This window comes from Cavia porcellus, unplaced genomic scaffold (genome assembly GCF_034190915.1).
Source record: "Cavia porcellus strain 051 isolate PalLab524CR breed Dunkin Hartley unplaced genomic scaffold, mCavPor4.1 scaffold_13, whole genome shotgun sequence".
NCBI lineage: Eukaryota > Metazoa > Chordata > Mammalia > Rodentia > Caviidae > Cavia > Cavia porcellus.
In genome coordinates, this window is record NW_026947496.1 from 57,040,062 (window position 1) to 57,066,375 (window position 26,314).

General features: G+C 35.5%; 1 protein-coding gene across 7 annotated transcripts in view; it reads right to left on the minus strand.

Annotated features, from left to right (window-relative positions):
- The window catches only part of Cntn3 (contactin 3), a 319,453-nt gene that overhangs the window by 69,503 nt on the left and 223,636 nt on the right, over positions 1–26,314 (minus strand). For all 7 annotated transcript variants that reach the window (XM_063260258.1, XM_063260257.1, XM_063260261.1 and 4 more), the window contains 6 exons: positions 21,616–21,819; positions 19,425–19,527; positions 18,536–18,720; positions 14,313–14,449; positions 13,292–13,421; positions 10,705–10,855 (listed from right to left, as the gene is read on the minus strand). In XM_063260258.1, coding sequence (XP_063116328.1) covers positions 10,705–10,855; positions 13,292–13,421; positions 14,313–14,449; positions 18,536–18,720; positions 19,425–19,527; positions 21,616–21,819 — 910 coding nt within the window. The remainder of the gene's footprint in view (positions 1–10,704; positions 10,856–13,291; positions 13,422–14,312; positions 14,450–18,535; positions 18,721–19,424; positions 19,528–21,615; positions 21,820–26,314) is intronic.

Here is a 26,314-nt window from a genome sequence, read left to right on the forward strand (position 1 = left end):
ATAACCCTCCTCAAGGCATCAGAATATGGAAGGCAGCCATCATCACTATCACTGTTATTCACTTCTCACTTTCAGATGTACAATAGCACTTCACTCAGATGTCTATTTGATCAACCACCTACTCATCCATCCATTTCTCCATCCGTTCATTTTTCCAAATGTTGATCCATCCATCCATTCACTCAGCCATCTATCCATTCACCCATCTATCCATCAACCCATCCACCCATTCATCTATCTTCCCTTTCATTAATGCACTTAGCCAATTCTGTGAAAAGCTTAGGGGGGGAAATCATATTAAAAGACAGCATGCTCCATATTTTATATAGGCAATGTCAAGTGAAAATCTATCAAAAAATCAATTTTATATGTTTCTAAGAGATCTGTAATAAGTGAAATCAAGAATTATAAGTATTTTTGGGAAATGGGAAGCTTTCCAAGAAAGAATGAAATTCACTTTATTGAATACTTACAATGTAGTTTATGTTTTTTTTTATATTACAAATGTAAGAACTAGATGTTACCCATTAAAGACTTATAATTGAATGACCAAGGGGATTCATTTAGGGCCAAAATAACCGTAATATGGGATAATTACATATGAAAACCTATATCTGAAGTACATATCTATCTAGCTCTACTTCCACATACAGTACACTCTTCCACATCTTTACTATTTTACTCTAAATCAAGCCTTCACTTACTCATGGTTTGCCTTCTACTGATTAAAGCTTCCTTTTTTTTTCCTTCAATACACTTTCCCTTCTGCAACCAGAGTTAACTTTTAACTAGTTTTCAGATAGTGTCATTCTTGCACTTGAAAATCTCAAATGACTGAGGAAACAAAAATAGATAAGGTAAAGACCCTGCAAGGACCTAGAAGAGACAGCCTGCTGAAAAACCTACACAGTGTTAGCTGATACCTTTGACATAAAGACCACAAGAATAAAACAGGAGAGATTACAGCCATGCCCAGCGAGTTTCAGGAAGCTTCCATGGCAGGCTATAAAGCCAGACTCTGAGGAGTAAGTTGTGATTTTCTAGATTCAGAAGGAAATAGATATCAGCCAGAAGGAACTGCAAGGGCATAAATGAATGCAACTAGAGTTCTGCTTCTTTATCCTTTCTTTAAAAAAAAAAAATATTCAAACGTCAATGGATATGTACTCTTGCTCTTTATCATGACCTTGTTAGATACCATTCTTAGATCAAAAGAATGCTCCTGTTTCTTCCTACCTTAAGAAGACTGGAAGGAAATGCAAAAGTAGTAAGTAATGACATTGCAGTTTTCTACAACTTCACTAATATATTTATTAAATTTTGAATGAGAACAAGGACAGAGCTCAAACTGGAGTGTAAACCAAGAGGTGTGGGATTTGGGGGCTTGGGTGAGAAATGCTGTATGAATGAAAAGATGCAGAATGTATAGATACATTCAATAAACAAAACATTTAAACTGTGCATTCCTGTGAATTTATTTACCTAGTTCTAACAACAAACTGGTTTGAAGTAGATACTAATAGCCTGCAATTCTGATTCATTACTCAGGATTCCCTTGTCAAAATCAAAACACTGACAAAGTATTTCTTAAAGTATCCCTAATTTAAGCAATCCATAAAAATTGAATTTGAAATATGGATTTAAGAGAAATGTGATATTTAAGTTGAATTTGAAATATGGATTTAAGGGCAATGTGATATTTAAGTTTATACAATTTATCATACATTTCTTTAAAATAATATTTGGGTCAAATTCATTACTTAAGGTTTAAGTAACATGAAACTCAGTTTATTGATATAAACAAAGGTCTGTACTGTTCCTTCATTTTGGTCAATTCTTGTTAGTCTTTAGGTGTCTGAGCAACACCATGAAAAAAGTAGTAATATTAAAAATTGTATCAATAGCACTGGGTACCTTTTCAAGGACCTATGTAGAAGCAGCTTCAGTATTTTATATACTTTATTTTACATTTATCATTGCAATTAAAGTCTACTGGGATAAGGAGAGGGTGGCCGAGAATATGAGTGAAATGGTGTGGGGCACAGCAATAAATTATTTGTTCGAAGAAAACTAGACTTGCCAGAAAAGAACAGTTTCTTTAGTCCATTTTAGCAAGATCTCATGGTAAGCAAATGTCTGACTAACCCTGGAAATTTAGCAATCATCTGACTAACCCTGGAAATTAAGGACTACTGTCCTCATTTCATAAAGAAACTAAGATCCAGGGAGTGTATAATTTGTTAGCGCCATACAGCTAGCTAAGCTGCAGACTCAAGATTTGACCCACGACTTTCAGACTTCAAAGCTTTGCTCTGTCCACATACTAAAATAAAGCAAACAAAATTTATATTCAACTTTATCTGACACAGCATAATGTGAATAGCAATTAGTATACTGCATGCCAAATAGACATAAATAATTCATGCAAATAATGATACAAATGCGCAGAAACTTAAGCTGTCTTGTGGTTAATAAGGGAAGCTGTATAGATATGCAATGGAGGTAGCTGATGTCATGTGGTAAAGAGGACATCATTTTGATGCCTTCTGTGAGTCAAACGTAAATTTAAAATGCAGTGACTCTTCATTTGACTATCTTCAAGTTTAAATCCTCAGCTTAATCTAATGTAAAAGCTGCTCTCCTGTTCTCCTAGGCTGAGACAGCATCTCTCCTCTGTGATTCTTGCATAAACGGCCCCATAATTTACAGGATGGCAATGTCCAGTGTCCTCATCAGTGATGCTTATGTGAATGGTCTGGAAGGTGATTTCTGACACTGCCCCTTTCTTTTCAAATGTTTCTTTCATAGAAAAATTACATGGTCACCTTAATTACACAATCTATCGCACTATAATTGATGGTTTCATTTTCCACATTGTAAATAGATGTTTCTTATTCATCTTTGCATTCCTGGTGCTGCCCATAAGTTCCCAGCACTGAATAAGGATATGACAAAGCGGGCGGGGGTCAGGAACATCCATAGTAAATCCTTTAAATACTCACTTTATTGAAGTGACAGCATGGTAAATGTTGTATTTCTAAGTTCAGTGGTTAAAATTGGCCTGAAGTTTGGCATTTAGGAATACAATATTTGTTGAGATCTCAGCTGTGTGGCTGAGGGTAGATTAACTGAAGCTTACTGAACTTTCATACTTGGAGGGAAAACTTGGAGGGAGCAGCTGCTTACCTGGGTAGATGTGGGTGAGAGGATAGTACCAGGAGGCAGCACTTTTAATAGTATTAAAACTAGAGTCAGCTATGATCCTAGAGGAGTCATAAATGGGAAGCATTGGAAAAGGATGGAGACAGAAACAGTATGGCCAAGAGCTTGACCTGAGTAAATGCTACCCGACTGATTTGCTAGATTGTCATAGATTCCCTAGCCACAACATTACCAAAGCAAAGCTGTAATCACTTGGAGGGCCTGTGACAGAAATGTCAAGTGGTCCTGGCTTTGGCACTGTTATCCTGGTTACTGCATTTAGAGACTGCTTGTAAAGTAACATCATTTAATTTCTCAATGCTTTACAAACAGAAACAAAATGAAGTTGGGGGCATATCTTAAGCACTGAAACCCCTAAATAGAGCCATTCATGAAAGCTGGATGAAATGAATGTAATTTTATTTTAAGTATAATATAAATGCAGGATAATTCACACTTTGTGGTACAGAATTTTGTGAGCTCTAACAAATGAATGTATTTAGGTAACTACTATCACAATCAAGAGCTAGAATAGTTTGCCCTCCCCAGTAGCTACCTCTGGCTTTCCAGTCTTCTCTCTTTCCCCCGTCCCAGCCTTCAGCAGGCAGTCCTTGCTTTAAAGACTGATTTTTGCCCTTAAAACTGTTCATTTTCCAGGAATGTCACATAAATGGGATCGTACAGCATATAATGCTCACTGCACTTAAAAGCTTCTAGCTATATGCAAAAATGCATTAAGAATTGCCTAATATATTTTAAAAGCTCTATCTGGATTACGGCTATTTATATTTGGAAAAAAAATCTTTACCCTTTCTTTCTTTAAAAAGCATTTAAATTTCTATAGTATTAAATGCTGTGTAGAACATTGGAAATAATTTTAATTTGTTTAATTAGAAGTAATGGGCCATTCTTTGACTCTTTTTGAACTGAGGCTATTGCAATAAAATATTTACTATTATAAGCAATAACGTTCAAATCAAATGCATCGTTTTTTAAAGTAATTGGCTAATGCGTTTCAAGTATCACTAAGTGATAGAACAAAGCCAAGCCTTCTCTAAAATATGCCAATTGGCTATTTCGTCTCACAAACTATGCCTATTCCTATTCTCAAGGGTGTTTTTCAATTTTACTTTGCTTAAAGGAAACAAAAGACCCAATTTTAATTGGTCTTTTTCTGAAAACACATGATTTAATGAATAAATGAATGGAATAATACTAAAACATTAACACTTAGTAAATACTATTAGATCCTCAAAGGGTAAAATATTTCTGCTTATTCAGAAAATTTTTCCAAAGGGAGACGAAAAAATGCAATTTTACCCAATAATAGATGATGCAAAAACAAAACCAAAAGAAAAAGTTCAGAAAAACCTTTACTCAATTCCTGAATCTAGTGATTTTAAAATTTAGAATATTTTGAGCACCAGAGATTTAAATTGACATTTACTTAATAAATCAGTTACTAAATGAGATTAAAAAAAAAAAAAACCTCTATTAACAATTTGAATGTCTGAATTTCCAGGATAAAAGGTATGCTCTCTGCCACTTAACGATATCTACATGCTTAGAATAATTGTTTCCACAGCCATGGGGCAGCTACTGTGGCAATGTTTGTTATGCTCAAGCTCCTAAAGCCTTCTTTCCATCCCCACTGTTCTTTCTTTAGCTCTGGCTGTGTGGTTCTGTTATCTTTTTTGTTGTTGTTGTTTATTTAAAGAAAGATAAAACAATAGAAAACAGGCAGAAATAGTACATAATTTCAAATAAAAGAATAAACAGTAAAAAATCACTAGTTGATGTATACATATCCCCCCCCACAAATAACTGTTCAAGATATAAAAATGGAACATATAAATGGAAATTCAACGGGGAGACTGTAAACCATTCTGTTCTCTTATTCACCCTGGTGGAGGCTGCTAACAAGCCAATTCCTCCACTCTCACAATGGCCTAGTGCTGAAAGATCTCATAGCCCTGATAATCTGATTTTATTCTGTCGTATTTTATTCTGCTGTTTCCTAGTGTCTGTGGAATAAAGGTCATACTTCTCAATCTGGTTTACAAAGCAACCAATAAGGTCCCGGCTCATCTGTACAACTTGACTCTCTCTGCCCATTCCTCTCCCACAGCACTTTATGCTGGAAGTTCCTGAACATTCAGTAACTCAAATACTGTAATAATCGCAATGCCTGCTCCAGAACTCCTGCTGAAAGTAATGCTTATGGTGGTGGAATTAAAAGGTGCAGCCTCTGAAGGAGACTGCTCCACTCTCACGAATGGAATGAGTGCCATTAAAAAGATGTTGAAGGAACTTGTTTTGTTTCTTCTACCATATAGTAATATAGCAACAAAACATCATTTATGGAGCTGAGCGGGAACACTGACCAGATACAGAATCTACTGGCACCTTGAACTTAATACTTTCTAGGTTTCAGAACTGTGATAAATAAATATCTATCCTTTATAAATTATACAGTCTAAAGTATTTTATTGAAGCAGCTCAAAAATATTGCAATGCCTCTACTATGCTTGCCACTGTGCCTCTGCACACACTTCCTTCTGTTTGGAGGATTCTCTTGCAACCCTTGGTAGAGGTGCAAGTTCTCCTATCCATATTTCATTCCAAAAACTGTGCTCATATTGCTAACTGGAGAGGAGGTCTTCTTGGGTGATCTCTGTTTGTACTGTAACTTGCCAGTGGAGTTGTGCTGTGACTGCTCTGAGTTACCTAATTTGTCTCTATAATTAAAAACAAAATACAATGAAACGAAAAGAACTCCAAATAACCAAATAGGCATCTTTGATTAAAAACAAATACTAAGTTCCTGGCATAGCACTTACTCAAAATATTTTCCAGTGATAGAATGAGAACTTATTCCAAGTGCTCAGCTTATGCCATAAGCTCTGTTATCTATTAACAGCTTTTTTAAGAGGGCAATAATCCATTTATAACATCAGCTTAAAATATTCTTCATACTGAAAAGCAAAAACTCTGACTCTTTGGAGACAATTCAGTAATGTAGGTGTCTCACTGACTTAGAGCCAATTATCATGCTTTATTTATAATTTCAAAGTTGTTATTGTGCTGATATAAAAATTACAAAACAAAAAGCTTAAAATTATTCAAATATATTTTATGACTTATATAGTACTTGTATTTATCAGGCTTTTATTTTACAATTCTTAGGATTTAGTTCTTGAATTTTTTGATTTTAAACTTTGATGCTATATATACTAGCATATTTTCTTAACCAAAACATATGTGCTACAGAACCCCTATGCTATATTAAAGAAAACTTTATTTATCCTGTTTCTTATTCACTGACAAACCCAGGTTTATTTACCAAAACAAAATAAAAAGTTCTCAAAACTCGCTAACTAAAACATGAAACGAATTTCTAATCTTGTCATGAATATTGCACCCAATTTGTTACTTTTTTTCTTCTCAAACACTTTAATAAATTCATTTGTCCCTTCAAAGAGGTTTAAATTTGGAGTTTCTAAATTGGCTTAATCTATGACTAAACAACAGCAATAAATCTACCATTTAACATGTTTCCCTGTTTTGGCTGAAGTCTGCAAACCAAGTCAAGAGGGAAAGATATAGGGCTTTCCTTGCCAAGTGATGGCTGCGGCCTATTTTGATTTCCCTTGGACTTGGATAAGATTCAAACCCACAACTTGTTCCATAATTGCTTCTAGCAGGCTTTCCCTGAGCACCAAGACCCTGGATCATCACTGATTTAGCTGTCCAAAGAGATAAAAACTCAATTCAAACCGTAATCCTAGGAAGGACTACAGGACTCTATACCCTCTGTGTAAACATGCTTCTGCCTCAAGCTTCATCTGATATTCAAAAGCTTCCTTAGTATACAAAGCGGAGAGGTCAAAGTACCCTTTTAGGGAGCACCGAAATGGAGGTGCCCCCTAAAAGGGGCTGAGATACTGCTGGAGTGCAAACGTTTCCCCCTCTATCCTTAACAGACACTCGGTTCTTTCACTAAGCACATTTCTATGGGGCAGGAGGGAAGACAACAGACAACAAACAAAACAAAACAAAAACATACTTCCCAGCTTGGCTCACTGTTACATGTAACCAAGGAACTAGTTTATAATTGGTAAGGTGTCAGGGAGTCTGTTATAAGGATATGGGATCCTCATATCTGTCTTCCTCCTTCCTGTTGCCTGGGGTGTCACTGGGAGGGTACGGCTCAGCAGCCATCTTGGTTCATGAGGTGAGGCTGTTGGGCTGTTGGACAGCTGGGACCTGTTCCCTAAAGGACACAGCCTTGAATGTCTACCTTCAGAAAGATCAACCAACCCCCAAACACCTAACATATAAAAAGCATATAAAAAGCCTTTCGTATATCTCAGCTATTAATAACTACTTACACCATTTAATTTTTAATATAACCTCATTCTTACTGATAGGTGTATCTGCAAATATAAGGCACTGTGCTAAACGCTTACCTTAAGGCAAATAGGTATAGAAATATTGTTTCTATTTAATAGATAAAATAACTAAAGTTCAGACATAATACATAAGTGACTAACAAGACCCAAGAAGTAAGCAGCCAAAGTCAGAAATACCTGTTCTGATTCTGGAATTTATAGTCTTTTCCTTAACCATCACTGTGCTATGTAGGATAAACCTCTTCTTATGTGGTTCGTTTAAGCTAAATCTCTTAATTTTCATATTCTCTTAGAAAGTTAAGATTAAAATTCTTTGGCTGCTATATGTAATACTGCGAGGACAAGTGGGTTGATGATCATGCAAAGTATTAAAGTCTTCAGAAAGCAATCATTCAATTTTATGCACACAAACAAAACTATTTAAAACGTACACACAAAAAAAGTCAGCAGTTGTACAGGAAGACAACTTCAATCACAGTCAAAAGTAACCCATTTTCAACATGAATGTATACTTGTTTAAACTGTTTTATAAAAATCAAACTTCAGTTGGGCATGGTGCAGACACATCTATAATGTCAGCACTCCTGCTAAGGCAGGAGGATTGCTGGGAGTTCAAGGCCAGCCTGGGCTACAAAGTGAGTTCAAGGCCAGCATGAACCATAAGGTGAAACCCTGTCTCAAAAAAAGACCAAAAAAAAAAAAAAATCTAACTTCAAATCATTGGTTTCCTGTTTCAGAAATCTATTCTCTGCGGCCTCACATTTGGCTGGACAGTGTGTAACAGCTCTGTTCACAGTTTCACCTTGTCCTCCTGCTGTATTGGCCTTTTAATGAAGGTGTCTCACCTCGAATAATGAAGAGATTGTAGGATGTGTTGTCACAATCAACTCATAAAAATAGCCTTGTCCTATAGTCTAAAAGCAGTTCTACCTGGTCATTTGCAGTATGACTTGTGATTTTTAAAGAGCAACTTCACATAATATGGACTAAGCTTTTACAGTTTGGTTCCCTCTCATTTCTAAAAGAAATAATTGGGACTCATGGCTTCAAAGGTTGAGGTCACCTCAAATCATCTGGGCTGCTACACAAAGCAAGGGCCAACAAAGGAGGTGACCAGCGCTGCTCCACAGTAGAACAGACGTAGTGTGGTTCGGAACCTATGACCTTAGGCAAAATTACACGATTCCTCTAAACTGCAATTTTCTCATTGACTCCAAAGAAGTTTACAGGAGACAATCTGTGTAAAGCTTGGTATTAAATTGCCTATTGCTATTGGTATGTATTTATGATTCATTGTGAATTCATTGTGGGGTATCTTGAATTCTGATTCTTTTTATTTTCCCCTCCTCTCTTCTATATCACTCTATACTCATGCCCCCTTCCACTCAAAAATGTATAAAATGTGTAACAAAATGTTTAAAGGAGATATATAAATAATGGTGTCATTATTTCTCTTCTAAATCCTCCCCCCACTTTATACATGCTTATCCCATTATCCTTGCAACCTTCTGAAGCTGTTTTAAATCTTCTTTAGTGAATATCTTTTTTTGTGGCTGCCTCAATGTGGGTAATTCATTCTAAATGTTTGCCTCGCCTTGTCATTTTGACTTTGGGAAAAATCCAGAAGTCTCATATTGCCAGAAATCATGAATCAGGTGGATGAGGACATTCCCTAATGTGTTTTAAGTTTTCTGCTGCATGGCATTTGGCATTTTGGTATTTTTTATCATACCTCACAAAGGTACTCGCCAAGTAGGGAACTGTGTTTGATTTGAGGAAAGTATTCTGAGGGGAATTAATGGCCATGTTTCTTCAACAGTTTTTTTAATTGAAACACTCACTCCATCTTTTGACTACCCTTTGTAAATTCATTTTCTTACAGTTCTGGAGACAATAAGTGCAGTCCAGGTCTCACCGGCTTATAATTAAGGAACTGGCAGAACTTCACGTCTACTGAAGGTTCTGGAATTCATGTGCTCATTTAGGCTACTGGCAAAAGACAGTTCCTTGAGGTTCCTGGACTGGAGAGGTGGATGTTTCATTAATGTGCAGTTTCTACAGTCTTCAAAGCCAGTAGCAGACACCAAAGGCTCTCCCATGCTTCAGGTGCCTCCTGCTGCTTCTTTTATGACCAAACCTCTCTGGACAATTTTTTCCCTTCCTCTTTCTTTTTGAAGGGCTATAGTGAATAGTATTGATCCAGTCATACAAGTTTGGTTAAACTTTGTTTTGCATTTAACTAATTAGCAACCTTAATTCCACATTCAAATTTAATCACTTTTGCCGCCTAATGTAACACAGTCACAAGTGTCCAGGGAAAGACCATGGGTTTGGGGCTATTATTCTGTCATCATAAGCCCTGAGTGTAACATCTGATAAAACCAAAGTATTTAATAAATAGCAAAATAGACAGTGCATATGCTTATTTTTCGCTAGGTACTGATTTAAGCACTTTATGAATATTTATACATTTTATCCATGTAATCATCTTGACATGAGGTATAAACTATTATCATCATTTCCATTATCAAATAAAGAAATGAGGCATAGAAAAATGAGGCACAGCACTGAGCTGGTAAAAGGCAGAATGAAAATCTGAACACTGGCAGCATGACTCAGAATCTGTTCTTTTAAGTAAGATCCATTTTGCCTCTTCATTTCATTATGAAGATAATCAAAATACCAAGAAAATTTTGCTTAAATTAAATGCCAGGAGTGCTAAACAATTTCAGGATAAGAGAACAGCAATTTTCATCTTTCCTTCACATGTGCCCTCATTTTATTATCTTCTTGGGATGTCGTCCTGCATCTGGGAGTAGAGTAACTTTATTTTCTGGTTGAATCTCACAAGAGGACTGGGAAGAAAATATTAGCTAGAAGAAGGAATTCTCTGTGCATAGAAATTAGGCATATCTTTACTATTAGATTTCAAAAACTAAGTACTGTCATAAATGAGACTATTACGAAACGAAGATACTACTGTTTTGATTCTTAAATATCTCACATCTACTGAAACAGTACTCTGTGGCATTTCTTCTGGAAAGCGTACTTTGAAAGAAAGAAAATCACCATGGTTTGGAGGACAGAATACCTTTCATGTTCCTGCACCACTGCATCTCCTTTCTTCCAGGAACACAGTGCCCTGGGGGAAGCTCTGGGTTTGCAATCCAGGTTCACCAGGCTTCCCACCTGCACCCGAATCAAGTTTCTCATGGGGTTCTTTGAAAAATCGGGAGCAGAGGCTGAAAAAGGAAAAAAAAAAAAAAAAAAGAAGAAAGAGAGGGAGAATGGATCATGGGCTTAATGAATGTTGGATCTTTTTGGTTTCAATTTCCTGTAAACTTGACAGGCCAACTGTATGTCCATTTTATTATTATGTTTGGCATGGAAAGTGATACTTGATATGCCATGCAGTATGCACAGATTTCAGGGCCAGAAAAGTGCCTCCTGTTGTGGAATTTGGGGCAAGTTCTGCATTTTAAAAATTTAGTTTGTATGAGAATTTTTAATGTTTACCATGCAGATACAAGTCAGGTCACAGATGAGTATATGAGAGCTGGTTACTTAGCACTGAATGATTACAAACGTTTGTTCTATGAAGATGGGGGATAGGTTTGTCTCTCAGCTACAGGACATCATGTAGAGCCTGGCATGTGGCAGGTGCACAGCAAAGGGTCACAGAAAGAAGGCTGAATGGAGAACCAATAATCTCACTAAAATGAATGTGTCAAGTTCTATTATAACATTCTTGTATAGTTAAATTTAACTTCCCAATTGGGGAAAGGTAGTATAATGTTAATACTATATTAAATGTTATAGTAGTGCATTAAAGATTATCATATGTCAAAGGTATTGTGTCTTCTAATAATGTGTGAAGTGTCAATTCTGAAACATTATCTGAATGTTCATGATATATACTAATGTGTCAATTGAATGAAATAATATACTTATCAGAAAAATATTTTCTGTTTTATTACATATGTAGAAAAAAGTTAAGAATCCAGTAATTTTCTCAAATAGCTAATGCTGTTTTATTAAAAAATCCTAGTGAATATAATATATTGTTTTAATAAGTTGATACTTTATATGGAAAAGAAGCATGTGATTTCCATATGATTATGAAAAAGAAGGCATATTAACCAGAATTTGTTGGGTCTTACAAATTTAGACCTGAAAAATTAATTTCTTCAAAAACAAAAACTTATTTACATTTGAATAAAATCTTTTAAAAACATATCCCATACTTTTTCCTTCACATAACTCCACACAATACATTGATAGGAATTCCACCATTTAAAAGACGAATAAGCTATGGCTCTGAAGGTTCATTAAGCAGGGCACTTTCACCTGAAATTTGGGAGGAAGTCCACTTCCCTTTTTGTCTTAATATCCTGTTTCTCTGTCACAGATAATGGGATCCAGATTTTCACTGATGATACCTCGTTTGCGGACATCATTCCTGGCCCGGATGATCCATTTCTAATGTTCAGATACCAGGGACAAGACACTTATTTTCCGTTAAGCTAGGGATTCTCAACTTCTCTTGACACTTTGGGCTGGATAATCATTCATCGTGAGAGGCTGTCTTTGTATGTTAGAAAATCCGGCAGCCTCTTTGGGCTTCCACTTACAATGTGCTAATATTACACAAGGGACCCTTTCTCTCCAAGCCTCTCATTATGACCAAAAAAAAAAAAAAAAAAAAAAAAAAAATCCATACATTTCCAAATATATACCTTTGGGAAAAAAGAAAAACTGTTTTCAGTTGAGCATCATTGAGTTAAGACTCAGCAGGGCCTTATATCCTTATGGTCCTTATGGACTGAGTAAGCAATTGATAAAGACCTAAGTCAGGTTACACGCAACCAATAACATGAAGCACAGTGAGTTCTTTTTGAGCGATTAATACAGCCATTTTTCCCAATAACTTAACTTCAGTAACAAACTGAATGTCTTGGGAACTCTCATACAGAAACTGATAAGAGCTAGGTGAGCCCAGCCTGGATCATGTTATGCTAAAATCCAATTTTCCAATTTAATTAGGACTGATGAATTTTTTCACCCAATCCCTTTTCACTCTCTTCCATTTTCCTTTTCTATTTTATGCAACTCTATGACATTTTGGTTAAATTTTTAATCCTCTGCAACTTAAGTGTTCTTCAAGAAAAGTACCCTAAACACGATAAAAATTTTTTCTTTCTGTAAGTTAGGAGAACAAGAAAATAATTCATAATTTTAAATAACAGATGATTACAGCTTCCCCATGAATGGCATCTGATGCTTCCCATAGAGTTAAGAAAGACAAAAGAAACTCCTTTTGAATAAAAAACATTCTCTATTCAAATACTGGTATTTGATTTCACAGGTCAGAGGAGCACTAATATCACTTATTATTTGAAGAAGTGCACCTTTGTCCATAACATTTGAAATGATAAAAACAGGTGAATTTTCTTCCTTCTGTTGATTAACTTCGGCCTTTGGGTCTTAATTCTGGATACAACTGCTGCTTTTCTTTATAAATCATTAAACTGTGTGCCTTTATTAGAAATGCTGAATATTCATGCTGTTATACTGTAGATGTCATTAGATGCAGGAGTCTAATATGAACGTAAACATGTTGGCTTCTGGCAATGATGGAGGATTTACAAAAAATTAATTACAGAGAAAATTAGTCTTACCAACAACCTTCAGCTCAGCACTGGAATAGATGAGACCATGTTTGTTTTCTGCTATGCACTGGAACATGCCAGAATCAGTCACATTTAGGTTGGATATTGTAAGAGCACCATTTTCTATCTGTATTCTCTCCTAGGCAATAAAAAAATACCTTACATATAAACACTTTAGGAGAAAAATGAATACAAATGAGTATCACTCAATAAGACACAGGCTTCTACATTTTCCTCTGAGTGGTCATCAGTCTAATCTGAAAATTAACCTTTATTTCTTTGAAATTTGAAAGACCTATTAGAACTATGAATAAATATCACTCAGCTCAAAATTATATAAGTATCAGAGCAGCAGGTAAACTGCAATGACTACTTAAGTTTTATGCATGGTTAAAATTTCCAATTAAAAAAAATAACATGATCTAGATTTCTATCTCATCAGCTAGAGATATTTTTCAACACACTTTATTTTTAAATCATGCACATTGAACACATTATAAATTCAGTGGAAAAGGTTCTGGGAAACATACATACTGACAAGGTTTTTAAGAAAGTATGTATGGTTATGTATAGAAATTTAAAGAAACATAATTGACTTAGTATACAAAAAGGAGTCAAAATTGCATGGTTTGAAAGGAAAAGTCATTGAGAAAATAACTATCCATATAACAAGGTAATCAAGTAATACATGTATTTATTCTCTAGAGGACATACCAAGTAGTCAAACAGGGAAAGAAAAGTATATTGTATGTTTGATTCAAGTCCAGCCTTTTCTAGTTTTAATACCAAGAAACAGGATATTATTTTGTAACTAACCTGACAAATCCACCTCTACCCAACGAAATGCAGTGTTGAAAAGATCTAATTAGCAGACTGAGTACTGGATTTTTATGTTATTATCTCTTAGCACTGCTTAGGTAAAAATAAAATTGCACAAACTCAATTGTTTACTTTGGCACTAGGAACCAAAGGGACCATTTACTCAACATGAAGCAGATAGAGGGCAAACTGATCTAACACATTACCTTACCTCTAAGACCAGGGCTTCTCCATTTTTCAACCATCGGTAGGAAGGTTTGGGCTTCCCACTGGCTCGACATTCCCAGTAAAGACTGTCCTCCACAGCCATTTCCATATCTTTTATGAACTGAACCCAATGAGGCTTTGCTGCAATGGGAGAAAAGAAAAAAAAATAAGAAATTCAGACAAGCTAGCAAATAAAAAAATAATCTATCCAGGTAAATAAAAATAAATATAAAACTTCAAAAGATAGGTTAAAGCTATCAGAGAGGCTAGAGTTACATTTATTTCAGTATTTTACTAAGTGAACTATAAAACATCTCGACACCTGCAGGTGGATATTGTAACCTGTCATATCATAAGCAAACTTGCTATGCTTTCTTCATTTCATAATTCTGAGCACTGTGAGGTATTCTCAGGTATCTGTTAAAAGGTAGCAATGCAGGGATAAAATTGATTTTTTTCCCTAGCTTTGAATCATGAAACCACAATTGATGACAATTTAATAACTGAGTGACAGCAAAGACTCCTCTTAATTAAGAACTAAATATTAACATCCATAGGAGAGAAATTTATAAAGCTAAGGAAAAGATATTTCCTTCAAGTCAGAAATAGCTCTTAATTAAATACAAACCAGTGAGCCTCTTACAAACCTCTGAGCGAAATAAAATGAAAGCAGCCAAAGATAGATAACTTGGTTTAATCTGAATCATACGATTTTTAACAGAAAAAGAAGTAACTGATGCAACTTCAAATTATATATGCAAAACAGTTGGATCAAGTCAATTAATCATTTTCACTTATGTTTTACAAGGTATTTCAAAATTTTTTTGCAGATGAAGGCAATGTTCCACTTCCAATGAAAGCCACTCAATATACACAGTATATTCTGCCAAGTCTCAGCTTGTGTTTTAGATCCAAAACTGGGAGGTGAGATGTCTTACTGGCTTCACATTGCATTATGCATGTGATATGTACTGTGGGATTCACATTTGCATCTTCCATATGGAGAAACAGTTTATCTATTTCTATTTAATTGCAACTATGGCAAGATTTGTCTTTCCATTTCTATCTCATAAAATTGCTTCTTTTGTAAATGAAACTGAACTGAATCTATGACTATTTAGCTTTTACTGAGGACGTACAGTTCTAAGTCTTTCCTTTTTCTGTTTTTGTTTTGTTTTTTACTACAAACTACTCAGCTAATACCAAGTATAGTTTAGTTCTGATACGTGTGTCTATTTTATATTAAAACGTATCTTTCACTTTGAGGTATTACCAGACGGAGGTGAAGAAAGTGCAAACACATTTACACATGAAACTTTGACAGAAACAAGAGTTGCTAATAAAAACTTACGTGATTTTTTTCTTATCCAAATAAGAAGAGACTTTGCTGGACTAAGCCAAATCTAAGATTATAACTGCAATATTAATCGTGATTTTCTTCTTCGTCCATCATATGAGAACCAAATATTCTCTTGGACTATTTTTACATGGAATATGTAAAAGCAGATAGCCACAGAACTATGTGGAACTTAGCAAAAATGCTAAGTTTAAGTTGAAATTATACAGCAAGCTCAGGAAATTCTATGTCGTTACCATCTAACGTAGTTTTTAGGCACAAATCATATTATCTACAAAATCAGCTAAACCAAAAGTTTACCTCCTTTACTAAGTGTAGCAGAGGCTATTGATTTGCTGGTATGCACTAATTTCCTCTCATCTTTTTCCTCTATTATTTTGTGTTACATCACTTCCTATATCTATCAGTTCTAGAGAAACTTGATGATACATTTTGCCACAATGAGAGGTTTTTACATTATCTAATCCCATTTTTCCTTTCATGTGACTGGTATATGTTTGGACATAGAGCCAGTATGATTTGAAAAGAGGAACGCTAGATGTTTTGGAAAAAGGAAGACTGAATAACTCTTGATGTGCTAGTCATTGCTGACAGTCATTTTATCTAAAGTGGAAATAACATGTAGAAAATGGGATAATGACAGATAAGAGCAGAAACAAAAAGAAAATGGAAACAGTCATGGACTGATGATAAAGTACAGAAGGTCAATTTAATTTAGGATTTCTCATCATATAAGTCATATCCTTGCTTATTATTTATGCAAGTGTGCTCTCATATAGAACTAACATCATTATACTGAAACATTAAGAAAGTCGTAATAGGCCACTTCTACACAGGCAGTGATCAGTTATGCTTACAGAGAAATGTAGTGGAATATAATATAACATAATATAGTGCACAGTTTGGTTAGTTAGCCTCCAAGTAAGAACAACCTTAAATAGAGCGGTTGGATAGAAAGAAAATAGCACACACACTGAGCTAATTCAAGTCATGCAGTTAGTTAAACTTAGAAATGTAAAAAGCAAAACAGAAAAAAAAAAGATAAAAGATTAGCATAGGAATGGAAAGAGAAAGACCCTTCTGCCTAGGAAGAAGGTTCTTATGCAAAGTTTGCTGCATGTTTGACAGTTCCTTCCTATCTCAGGACTGAACATTAGAAATGCAAAATAACCAGATTCCTCTAACTTTGTCCAGCTGAGTAATTTATTTAAAAAAAAAAGTTTATAACCTCTCCTGTGCCTTTTATTTCTATAAGACCAAAACAAAGAAAGTTTGGTGCCTTTGGTGCCCATTCTACTTCAGAACTTCTTCCTGGTGGGTGTTCCTCAAGAACTACTCTCTTATTTACAGTAAACACTCTCTTAATTTCCTCTTTTTGTTTCTGATTTCATTCTTTAATAAGAGAAGAATGTAATCACATTTGTACAAAATTAACTGCTTCAGAAAGAATTAAGCTAGGGACTAACAAAATGTTACTTGCTTTGTGAGTTGTTGGAGCTGACAGACACACGAATTCAGTGCTCACCTGTTTCTCTACCAACAGGATCTTTTCCGTGTCTTCCCACCAAGTCACAGATCTTGACATTTGGAGTACTTTCCCAGTGGGATGCTTCCCCATATGTTAAAGTAATCACATCACAACACAGCAAACTTACAGAATGACTCTTGCTAGTAATGCTTATCTGTATTTTGTCCCTGACAGCAGCTGAAAACTTACATTAACATAATGAGAATTAATCCTGACAGAAACAATACAGACCTCACACTTTTGAAAGGGTTTCTAATAGGTCCTATGATTTCAGTGATTGTCTTTGTAAACATTTTCCTCCCTACAACATTTGTGTGTGCTACATGAGTTTGCATTGTAAACTGTACCAATTCCCAGTTTCTAAAATAAATAGACTCTAATGTAATTTGCCTTCCACAAAATTGCTGGATTCCCACTAGTTTTACAATGTTTTGAATGATTAAACTGGAAATACATATTCACTGTGCTTACATTTTCACACATTCATTTTACAGGTACACTTTATAAAATCAGGTATTTATACTTTCTAAATATGTTTTCATCAAAACCTAGTGCTTTGTATTTAACTAAAAGACATTTGAAAACAAATTTTGAAAAGGCAAAAGAACATAATTCTGCAAATAAACTCCAAACGAAGGCAACATGATTATCTTTCTGTACCCAAATTAAACAGTACATAAAATAAATGTAATTACAAGTTAAAGGCAGCAAATAGAGTACAGATACATTATGGAAATGGATAGAATAATACTGAATAACTCAACCCAATCTTGAGTTTATTTGGTTTGAATAATACAGAAATTGCAACTCCTAACTGTGGGGAATTTTTTTCCTGCTTAGTAAAGGTAATAATGTTATAAAACTACCTTTCCTGGAAGAGAAAGTAGACAGAAAAGATCCCCACAGTGTTTAAACATGTGAAATGCTATACTAAGAAAAGAAGTATGCAATATTTCATTGCCATATGATTCATTTTAAAATGTAATAGGAGTATGTCTCTACATTTGTTACAAGTTTTTATATCTTTCAATTCTCTGCCTCTTAAGACAAATGCTTATACTCACTGAACAAAATGAGAACAAAACAAATAAAAAAATACCGAAATTCTGCCATTATGTCTCCTCCACCCCAAATAGTTAGTGTTTCTTTCCTTCTTTCTTTCTTTCTTTTTTTTTTTTTTTTGTCTTTTTCATTTTTATTGGTACCAGGGATCGAACTCACGACCGCCTGCTTGCAAGGCAAGTGCTTATGCCGCTGAGCTAAATCCCCAGCCCCAATAGTTAGTGTTTTACAGATATGGGAACAGAAGGTACAAACCCAATTTGCCCAAATAGACGCTCACCATAGTAAGTGAGGCGTCCTCTGGCTACATTCTTTCCCCGGGAATTCTCAGCGATGCATTCATAGGACCCAGCATCCTCCTGCTGGAAGGCAGGGATCTCCAGCACACCATTGAACTTTCTCAGCTTGATTTTGGACGGAAATGGCATTCCATCACTTCTTCTCCAATTAATCTGAGGTACAGGGCTAAGAGGAAAATTGTCACATTGTTTGTTGTTACCTGGAAGCACTTAAGCCTTGACAAAGTGTTTGTCAAGACAGGAAAAAGCACCAGTTTAAAAGTTGTAACACCTTTTTTATACAAAAGACAGCTAAGATCTGATTTCTTTTATTTCACAGAAAAAAATCACTTTGTACTTATATGGTTTGATCAGTTATACATGCCTATATCTTGTACTCTGAGTATCTATTTTGCAAATAATATACAATAAATTAACTAGTGTTAATTTCCTATTATCTTGTTTTGAAATTCTGTATCATTATTTTTTTCTCTTTAAAATAAAAAAAAATGTGTAACACTTCCAGCTATCAATTACATAAACATAATGCAAAGATTTAACTCTTTAACTTGATATTTTAGCACCTTTAAATCTTTAAATTGATATTATAATAAAATACATTTTACATTATTTGAGTCAATTCATGCTTTACAGGAAAAAAATGCCTAACACATATCACCATATTAGAATACCATAAGTGAACAGAAAAGAGAAAACAACACAAATTAACTTTATGAAATTAGTCCATCATAGCCCTCTCCAAACTTTACTGCATATGCATATTTAGTATATTTTAGGAAGTAAAGAAAAGATATTTGTCAAACACCTCCCTGATGTCTCATAGCAACCTAACAGTAGAGAGCATAGCAAGGTGAGTTTGACAAAACTTACTTTCCAAGAGCAAAACACTCCAGTTTCACGGTTGCACCTTTAGCAGCTGGAAGAGTTTCTGGAAACTGAACTTCTATTTTGGGTTCATATTCACCCATCACACCTGCGATTCACAAAACAGTTAATATTATTAATGTTTACTTTGAAATTGTCTTGTCTGAAAACTTTCTTTGCTCCACTTTATGTTTGTTTGTTTTGTTTTTGAGCCAAGATTCTTCTATGTAGCCCTGGTTAGTCTTGAACTATCAACCTTCCTGCCTCAGACTCTTGAGTACTGGAATTATAGGTCTGCATCATTATACTCGTATATTTGTTGCAATTTGAACTAGCATCTTCCAGTGATGTAAAATACTCACTGATACAGTATGAATCAAATGTGGACATTAATAAACATTTAAGAACTCTGGATTTGCAGATTCTGAAGTTGTCCTAAGTTATCTGTTAGACAGCATGCCTCTCACAGTATATAAAGTGGTAGACTGTTTAAATTCTGTGTTTAGTTTGGACATTTCTAGTCAAACTGAACCGTACAACGACTTCCTGAAATTTCCCATGGAACAAAGTTACATTAGGGGATTTATTTTATTTATTTAATGGTACTCTGGTAACACCCACACCAATGTTAAAGTTATTAAATGGTTCCCTGGTGTCAAGAAACAGTGATTTAATAAGTGGAAAAGGTCAGATTCAATTATAAGTGACAGGAAAGAAGTTCTGGCATTGTGCTGCATCAGGTACAGTTTAGTTTAAATGGGTCAACTACTCAGGCTTACAAATTGGCTTCCTCTGTAACATAAACTCTTCTTACAGTTATCAAGGTGTTGCTGAAACAGATTTTTTTCTTATCTTTCTTTTCAGTGATGCTTTTTAGCCTATAAAACATTTTCAGAGCATTCAAAACCACAAGCTGGTGAAAGTAAGAAACAGTGTCTCCTTTGGAAGTCCTGTAATGTTTACAATGCCTAAGTTTTATTGGTCTTGTTCTCTACTGTTTTGTCCAACTTTATAATATCTAATGAGATAGACAATTCTTTTTAAGGAAACAAGAGACAACATTGATAACCATTGTTGATAACCTTGTACTCTGTTTTACATCATGTGCTATGTCTATCCTTGGTTTTGACTGACAGCTTTGTTTTGCCATATTTGACTTTATTCTCTCCCCCCCCAAAAAAGTAATAAGAACTAAGGAGTAATAAAATCCAAAATGTGTAAATTTTGTTGTAAAAAAGAGAGGGGAAAAAAAGAGCTCTAACGGATATAACAGCAAGTGTGTTTAGGGGTGTTAAACAGCTGACTATATTAATGTTTTTGGATCATTGAACACAGCTGTTTGCACTCTCTCTGTTTGAATGTCCACTTTGTATTCTTTGATACTGTGATTTGAGCAACTGTTTCCAAGATGATAATATGTAATCTATTAACAGGTGATTTCTTACTGCTATGTTTTATTTATTTTTTTGTAGTTCTGTATTACGTGAACCCTTACACCGCTTTGTTTTGTTTTGTGTTTTTCTCTTTTTCCTCTTAAATAAAATTAAAAAAAAAAGAAACAGTGACTTCACTCAAGTGATAGAAATGCAGCCTGGCATCAGGCTCTCAGATCTTCAACCCTTGCAATACTCTATGGTTACTGTTCTGAAACTCTCAATAATTTCTGAAAAAGGAAATGAGTCCTGTTTCCATTTTGTTGTGGTCCTTACAAATTATAAAGGTGGTCCTGGATAAAGACTATGGTTCACAGAATAATTTTTAAATGTTTAATTAGTCTATGTCTGTAGTGCATAATGTTTACATTCATCCTCATCACCCTTCATACCCCACTCTTGCACTAGTTTCACATGCACAGGGAGGGCTTTCAATGAGTATGATATACTGTGGTCATATTCATTCCTTCTATTACCTTCTTTGCCCCTCTCCTCTCTTCCTTCTCCCCCCAATGAAAAAAGAAAGGAAATAACAATTCTTAAAAACAATTCTTTTTAGAATTTTTTTTTTTTTTTTTTTTTTTTTTTTTATTGGTACTGGGGATCAAACTCACGACAATGAGCTTGCAAGGCAGGCACTTATGCAACTGAGCTAAATCCCCAGCCCCCGGAAACGACAGTTCTTCCAAATGTATTTTCACTTGATTTTGCCTGTAGTCACACCACCATTTGTACCAAGAATTTTACTTTAAAACATTTCATACCATCAGAACGCAGCATCAGAGGAGTTGGAGAACCCAGGACTCTGGCGTTTGTCACCATACTTGTAACCACACATGTATAATTTCCCACATCAGATGGCTCCACCTTAGCTATGTAGAGGTGTCCTGTCTCTTGAGAGACAAATCTCCGACTATCTTCTTCAACAAATGATGGATATTCATTGAAGATCCAAGCATAGGATAATTCTAACCAAATATGTGAGAACAGAAAGAAATTCCATTATTAAAGCTTTCCATGGGAGATCAGAAATAAGCACAATTACCTTTGCTTCAAAAGAATGCCCAGTATTTTGTTGCAGGTCATGAAAAGGTACAGGGGGTATGATTCCATTTATTCTTAGTATGGAGAGCACAGCTGATTAACATTCTGGTGGGAGCAGTACTGTTATTTTCCTCCTTATCCCACTCCAGGTCCCTACTCCAGATGCTGCCTCACATGCCTCTGAGGTTTGAGTTTTGCTCCCTTTTTCATTTATATCTACATATTACATGTTCTATAATATTTCAGAATTATCAGTCTATTTATTCATGGCAATTTCTGACATCACAGTATGCGCAGCTCCCGGACCTATGAGGAATTTTGAAAGCAAAATCACTTAACTTGCATGTGAATTCCTTCATGACTAAGACTCTGATCCAAGTCCTGAGACTTGGTACCGGAGAAACCCTGTTCTCTCTTGCTGGTGGGTCTTTGTACATGCTGCTTTTGGCCCTGGTTTCTCTTTTGTTACTTCTCTTTTTTGGTAGCAAACCCCATTCTGCTGAGATAACTTTCAAATGGCTTTTAAAATGTGTTTCCAACATCAGCATCATCTAGAAGTTTTCCTTAACATTCCTTATCTGAGATGGTGCACATATACAGAGCAATTCAAATCTTACTTCTATTAAAATATTTATCACCAAGGATGAATAGTGTATTTACTTATCTAACCTCACACAACTTGAAAAAACAAGTTATTTGAACTGTTCTCCTTTACCTTCAAATCAGCAAAATGAAACATCCAAAGACAAATAACAAGTCCTCAATAGACATGTTCTGAGTGAGTTAAGGAAACAATTATTCTGCTTACTATGAGAATAAAATCCAGCATGAGGGTTACATGAAATTTACTATTTGGTTAAGCAAAACTTATCTATAAGAGATGTTGTTCCTTTTATTTGATATAATGAGGGTTAAATAATAATATACTGTTTGATCTAATGGCTCAGATTGTGCAGAACCAAGTTGATATTTCAGCACAATTACAGTCATTGGGATCTTGGCTTCCTTCTTCTTTGGCTTTATTTTCTTTTACAACTGCATTAACCTTATTGTCTTGGTTAATTACTGTAATGCTTTCCAAAGAACATTTGGAAAACACAGAATTAAAATAAATTTAGTGGATAACAAGTTCAAATACATTTAAAGAATAATTTGAATGGTAAAGAATCTTTCTATTTGGATGAAAAGGACAGCAAATCAATACACAAATTACAATGAGATGATGTGTGAGAGTTGGATGAGAGTTACTATGGATTTCAGAGAAGGTAGAGGTGATGTGCATTTGTGAATGAAGAACAAACCCTGAAGGACACAAGAACACTCAGAAAAATGGGAATAAAAACATTTGCTAAAGTGTAGGACATGGGGAGTCCAGCAGTGGGGTGAGCTTGCTAAGAACCTAGTACAAATGAATTATGCTGAGTGACTCCCACTCTGCATGCAGATGGCCCCAGAACAAACTAGCTGCAAATCGCACAGAAACACTATTTTTACAGATTAATTTATTTTTTTCTTTTCCAGTACTGGGAATTGTACCCAGAGCTATTGCATTGAGCTATAGCTCCATCCTCACCCTTGCACCTTTTTTTTTTTTTCTTCTAATTTTCTCTTCAATATCCTGAATTTTTTTTAATTTTGCTTTTATTATTCCAGACAATTTAAGAAAACTGCTTGTAATATGCTCTATTGTTTATCCCCTGAATTTATCTTGCATGCCCTGGATATCTGTGGTTGCATTTTGCTTCATTGTCTTATCATTTTCTATTGTTTTATTTTATTTTGTTTTCTATGTTAATGCTTGTTTCTTCTTTTTTAAAATTTTTTTATTATTTTGCAGGTAGTAAAATACAACAGAATAAGATGGAATAAAGCCAATTTAGACAGTGTAGTGAAATTGGTACAGAATTCACAGCAGGCTACCGGGATAACAGTAATAGGTACTATAGTGTATCTCATTATCTTCACAATAGTTGTTCTTTTAATCAAGTATGGCAAAAACAAATGAAATAAAGAACATTATAGAACTTATCAAAACAGAATATTGAACAGAGAGATACCATTAATCAGAATAAAGCAAAACAGTGATAAAAATATTTGCCTTCAAAGAGATGGTAGAAGGAAATCCCCCTTATTTGCTATACTGCATATGGTCAACCTCCCAAAGAGATGCTCAGATCTCTGGCTCCCATTTGCTAATGAGTGGAGGGATGGAGAGGTGTGATGTTTGATTCTCAGCCTGTGCACGGGTAGGCTCATGGCCTTGTACCAGGGAGGTGAGCTGGTTTCCCAGCGCCCCAAGTTCCAACATGGCATGGATCTTGGGAGACACTGGTGGTTCTCACCCTGGAGTGGCTGCAACCTGCTATGCCACAGCCACTTACCAGGGGGGCGAGCTGGTTGCTTGGTTTCCCAGTGCCCCAAGTTCCAACATGGCACAGATCTTGGGAGATGCTGGTGGTTCTCACCCTGGAGGGGCTGCAACCTGCCACACCACAGCCACTTACCAGGGATGTGAGCTGGTTGCTTTTTTTTTGAGAAAATATTTTGCTGAGTCACTAAATTGATTGGTTTGTGCTCAAAATTTCAGTCTTTTTGTCCCAGGTTCCCAGAGTGTTGGAATTACAGGTGCAGGCACCATGACACCCAGACCTTCACACTGATTTTTAAATCATTATCATTGAAGAATGTTCCACAAGAGCCTAATAAGTCTTGTAGTAGGTTATAGAGTCTGAAGCTGTATGGTGAATTATATGAAAATAAAATATGTCTCAAGGATCCATTCCACAGATAATATGCTTACCCTGATCATGCTGACTGTTATCATGCTTACTGTTTCAATGGTGCTGAATACACCACAGAAAAACAATTATACTGAAAAGGTAGGCTACATATTTTTTTTCAGTTGTTCAAGTTGGCAAGTTTTTATAGCAGTACCCTTACTGGTCTTTCTGCTGCTTTCAGTATCTAGGTCTCCAAACAATCTTTCAATCTTGAAAGAAGGCAGGCAATCTTACTCTGCTTTTCAAAGTGCTCTAGACATAGAATTAACATAGATATCCCACTCTCTTTGATTAGCTAGGGAGATTAAAACTTCCACCACTCCCCAAGGTAGTAGACCTTAGCTAAGTCTTAATATCAAGAAGTTACTATAGAGATTATGATGGTTTTGTCTAATGACACAGTAAGTGACTATCAGAAATAAAGAGATAAAGTCAAAATTAAAATTATTCTAATATGCTACTCCTGGAATGAGCAAGAAGTGGATGTGTATGAACCCAGGGATGGACTGTGGCAAACAGAGATATTGCACTTAGGGTTCCCTTCAAGAGAACGCACTGCATGGAATTAGGTTGAATTACGGCCTTCACCTGCTGCTCCAAGGAGCCACAGAGCCACATTTCCCTGGGCTGTTGCTGTGAGGCGAACTCAGTGTGAGGAGTGATGCTGGCACATTCTTGGCCAGTGCCGGATTTCTCTAATAGGTAAATTTGGCTTGGAGACTGTCCATATAATGATCACAACAGTCTCAGAACTGATCTTTGGGCAGACATTTCCCTCTCTGAGCTCTCTTTTATTGTTCACAGCTATGGAACCTCAAAACTGTGAACACCACTCTCAGGATCACTCTGCCTGTGTCTGTTCCCTCCCACTTCTCCTTTATAGGTACTTCCCCTGGAAACTTTTGCACATCTGATCCTTTAATCCTGCCAAGACGTCTGCTTCTCAGGAACCTGAACTCACAGGAGGCTGCTGAAACAGTACCGGCAAAGCTACAGGAAATCAGCTTTCCCTTGGATCAGGAAATGTCCACTTTTACTAGTTTCCTGTTCAGGGAATAACTGTTCTAGTCTTTATTTTTCATCAAGATCTCTTCTCATTACAAGGTTCCTCAAATATACACTGAGTCCCTACTGATCTCATCTCAAGGGGACAAATTAAGGAGCAGAAGCCCCAAATTTCCTTGCATCATTGGAAGACAAGTAGTGAGAAGGTACTGTTTCTGTAGCAGGTAGAACTTACACATTCTTCTTTCAGGAATGTATGTAAATAGGAAGATTCAGAAGTCTATCTCAAACTGGTATACTGATAGCCCTTAAATTACAAAGAACTCACATTCTCAGTCACTTGACTCTAATTACATATGTGATTCTCATAAAATTGCACAGAATAAATACATTCTCTGTATTTCACTCTCTAGGAAGACTTTTCAAAGAGCTTTTTTCATAATTATTCCCTTTCTGATTTCACAACAACAATATGGTCTATAAAATTTCTAAATTAAAAATATAATCTTGTAATACTGAAATATACATAATAAAATTTATCTTAAATACCATACTACTCTGACTTAGCTAGAGGCAAAATATAGAAATAAGCAATAAAATGGTGCTCCACTCTAATGCATTCTCAGAATATCAA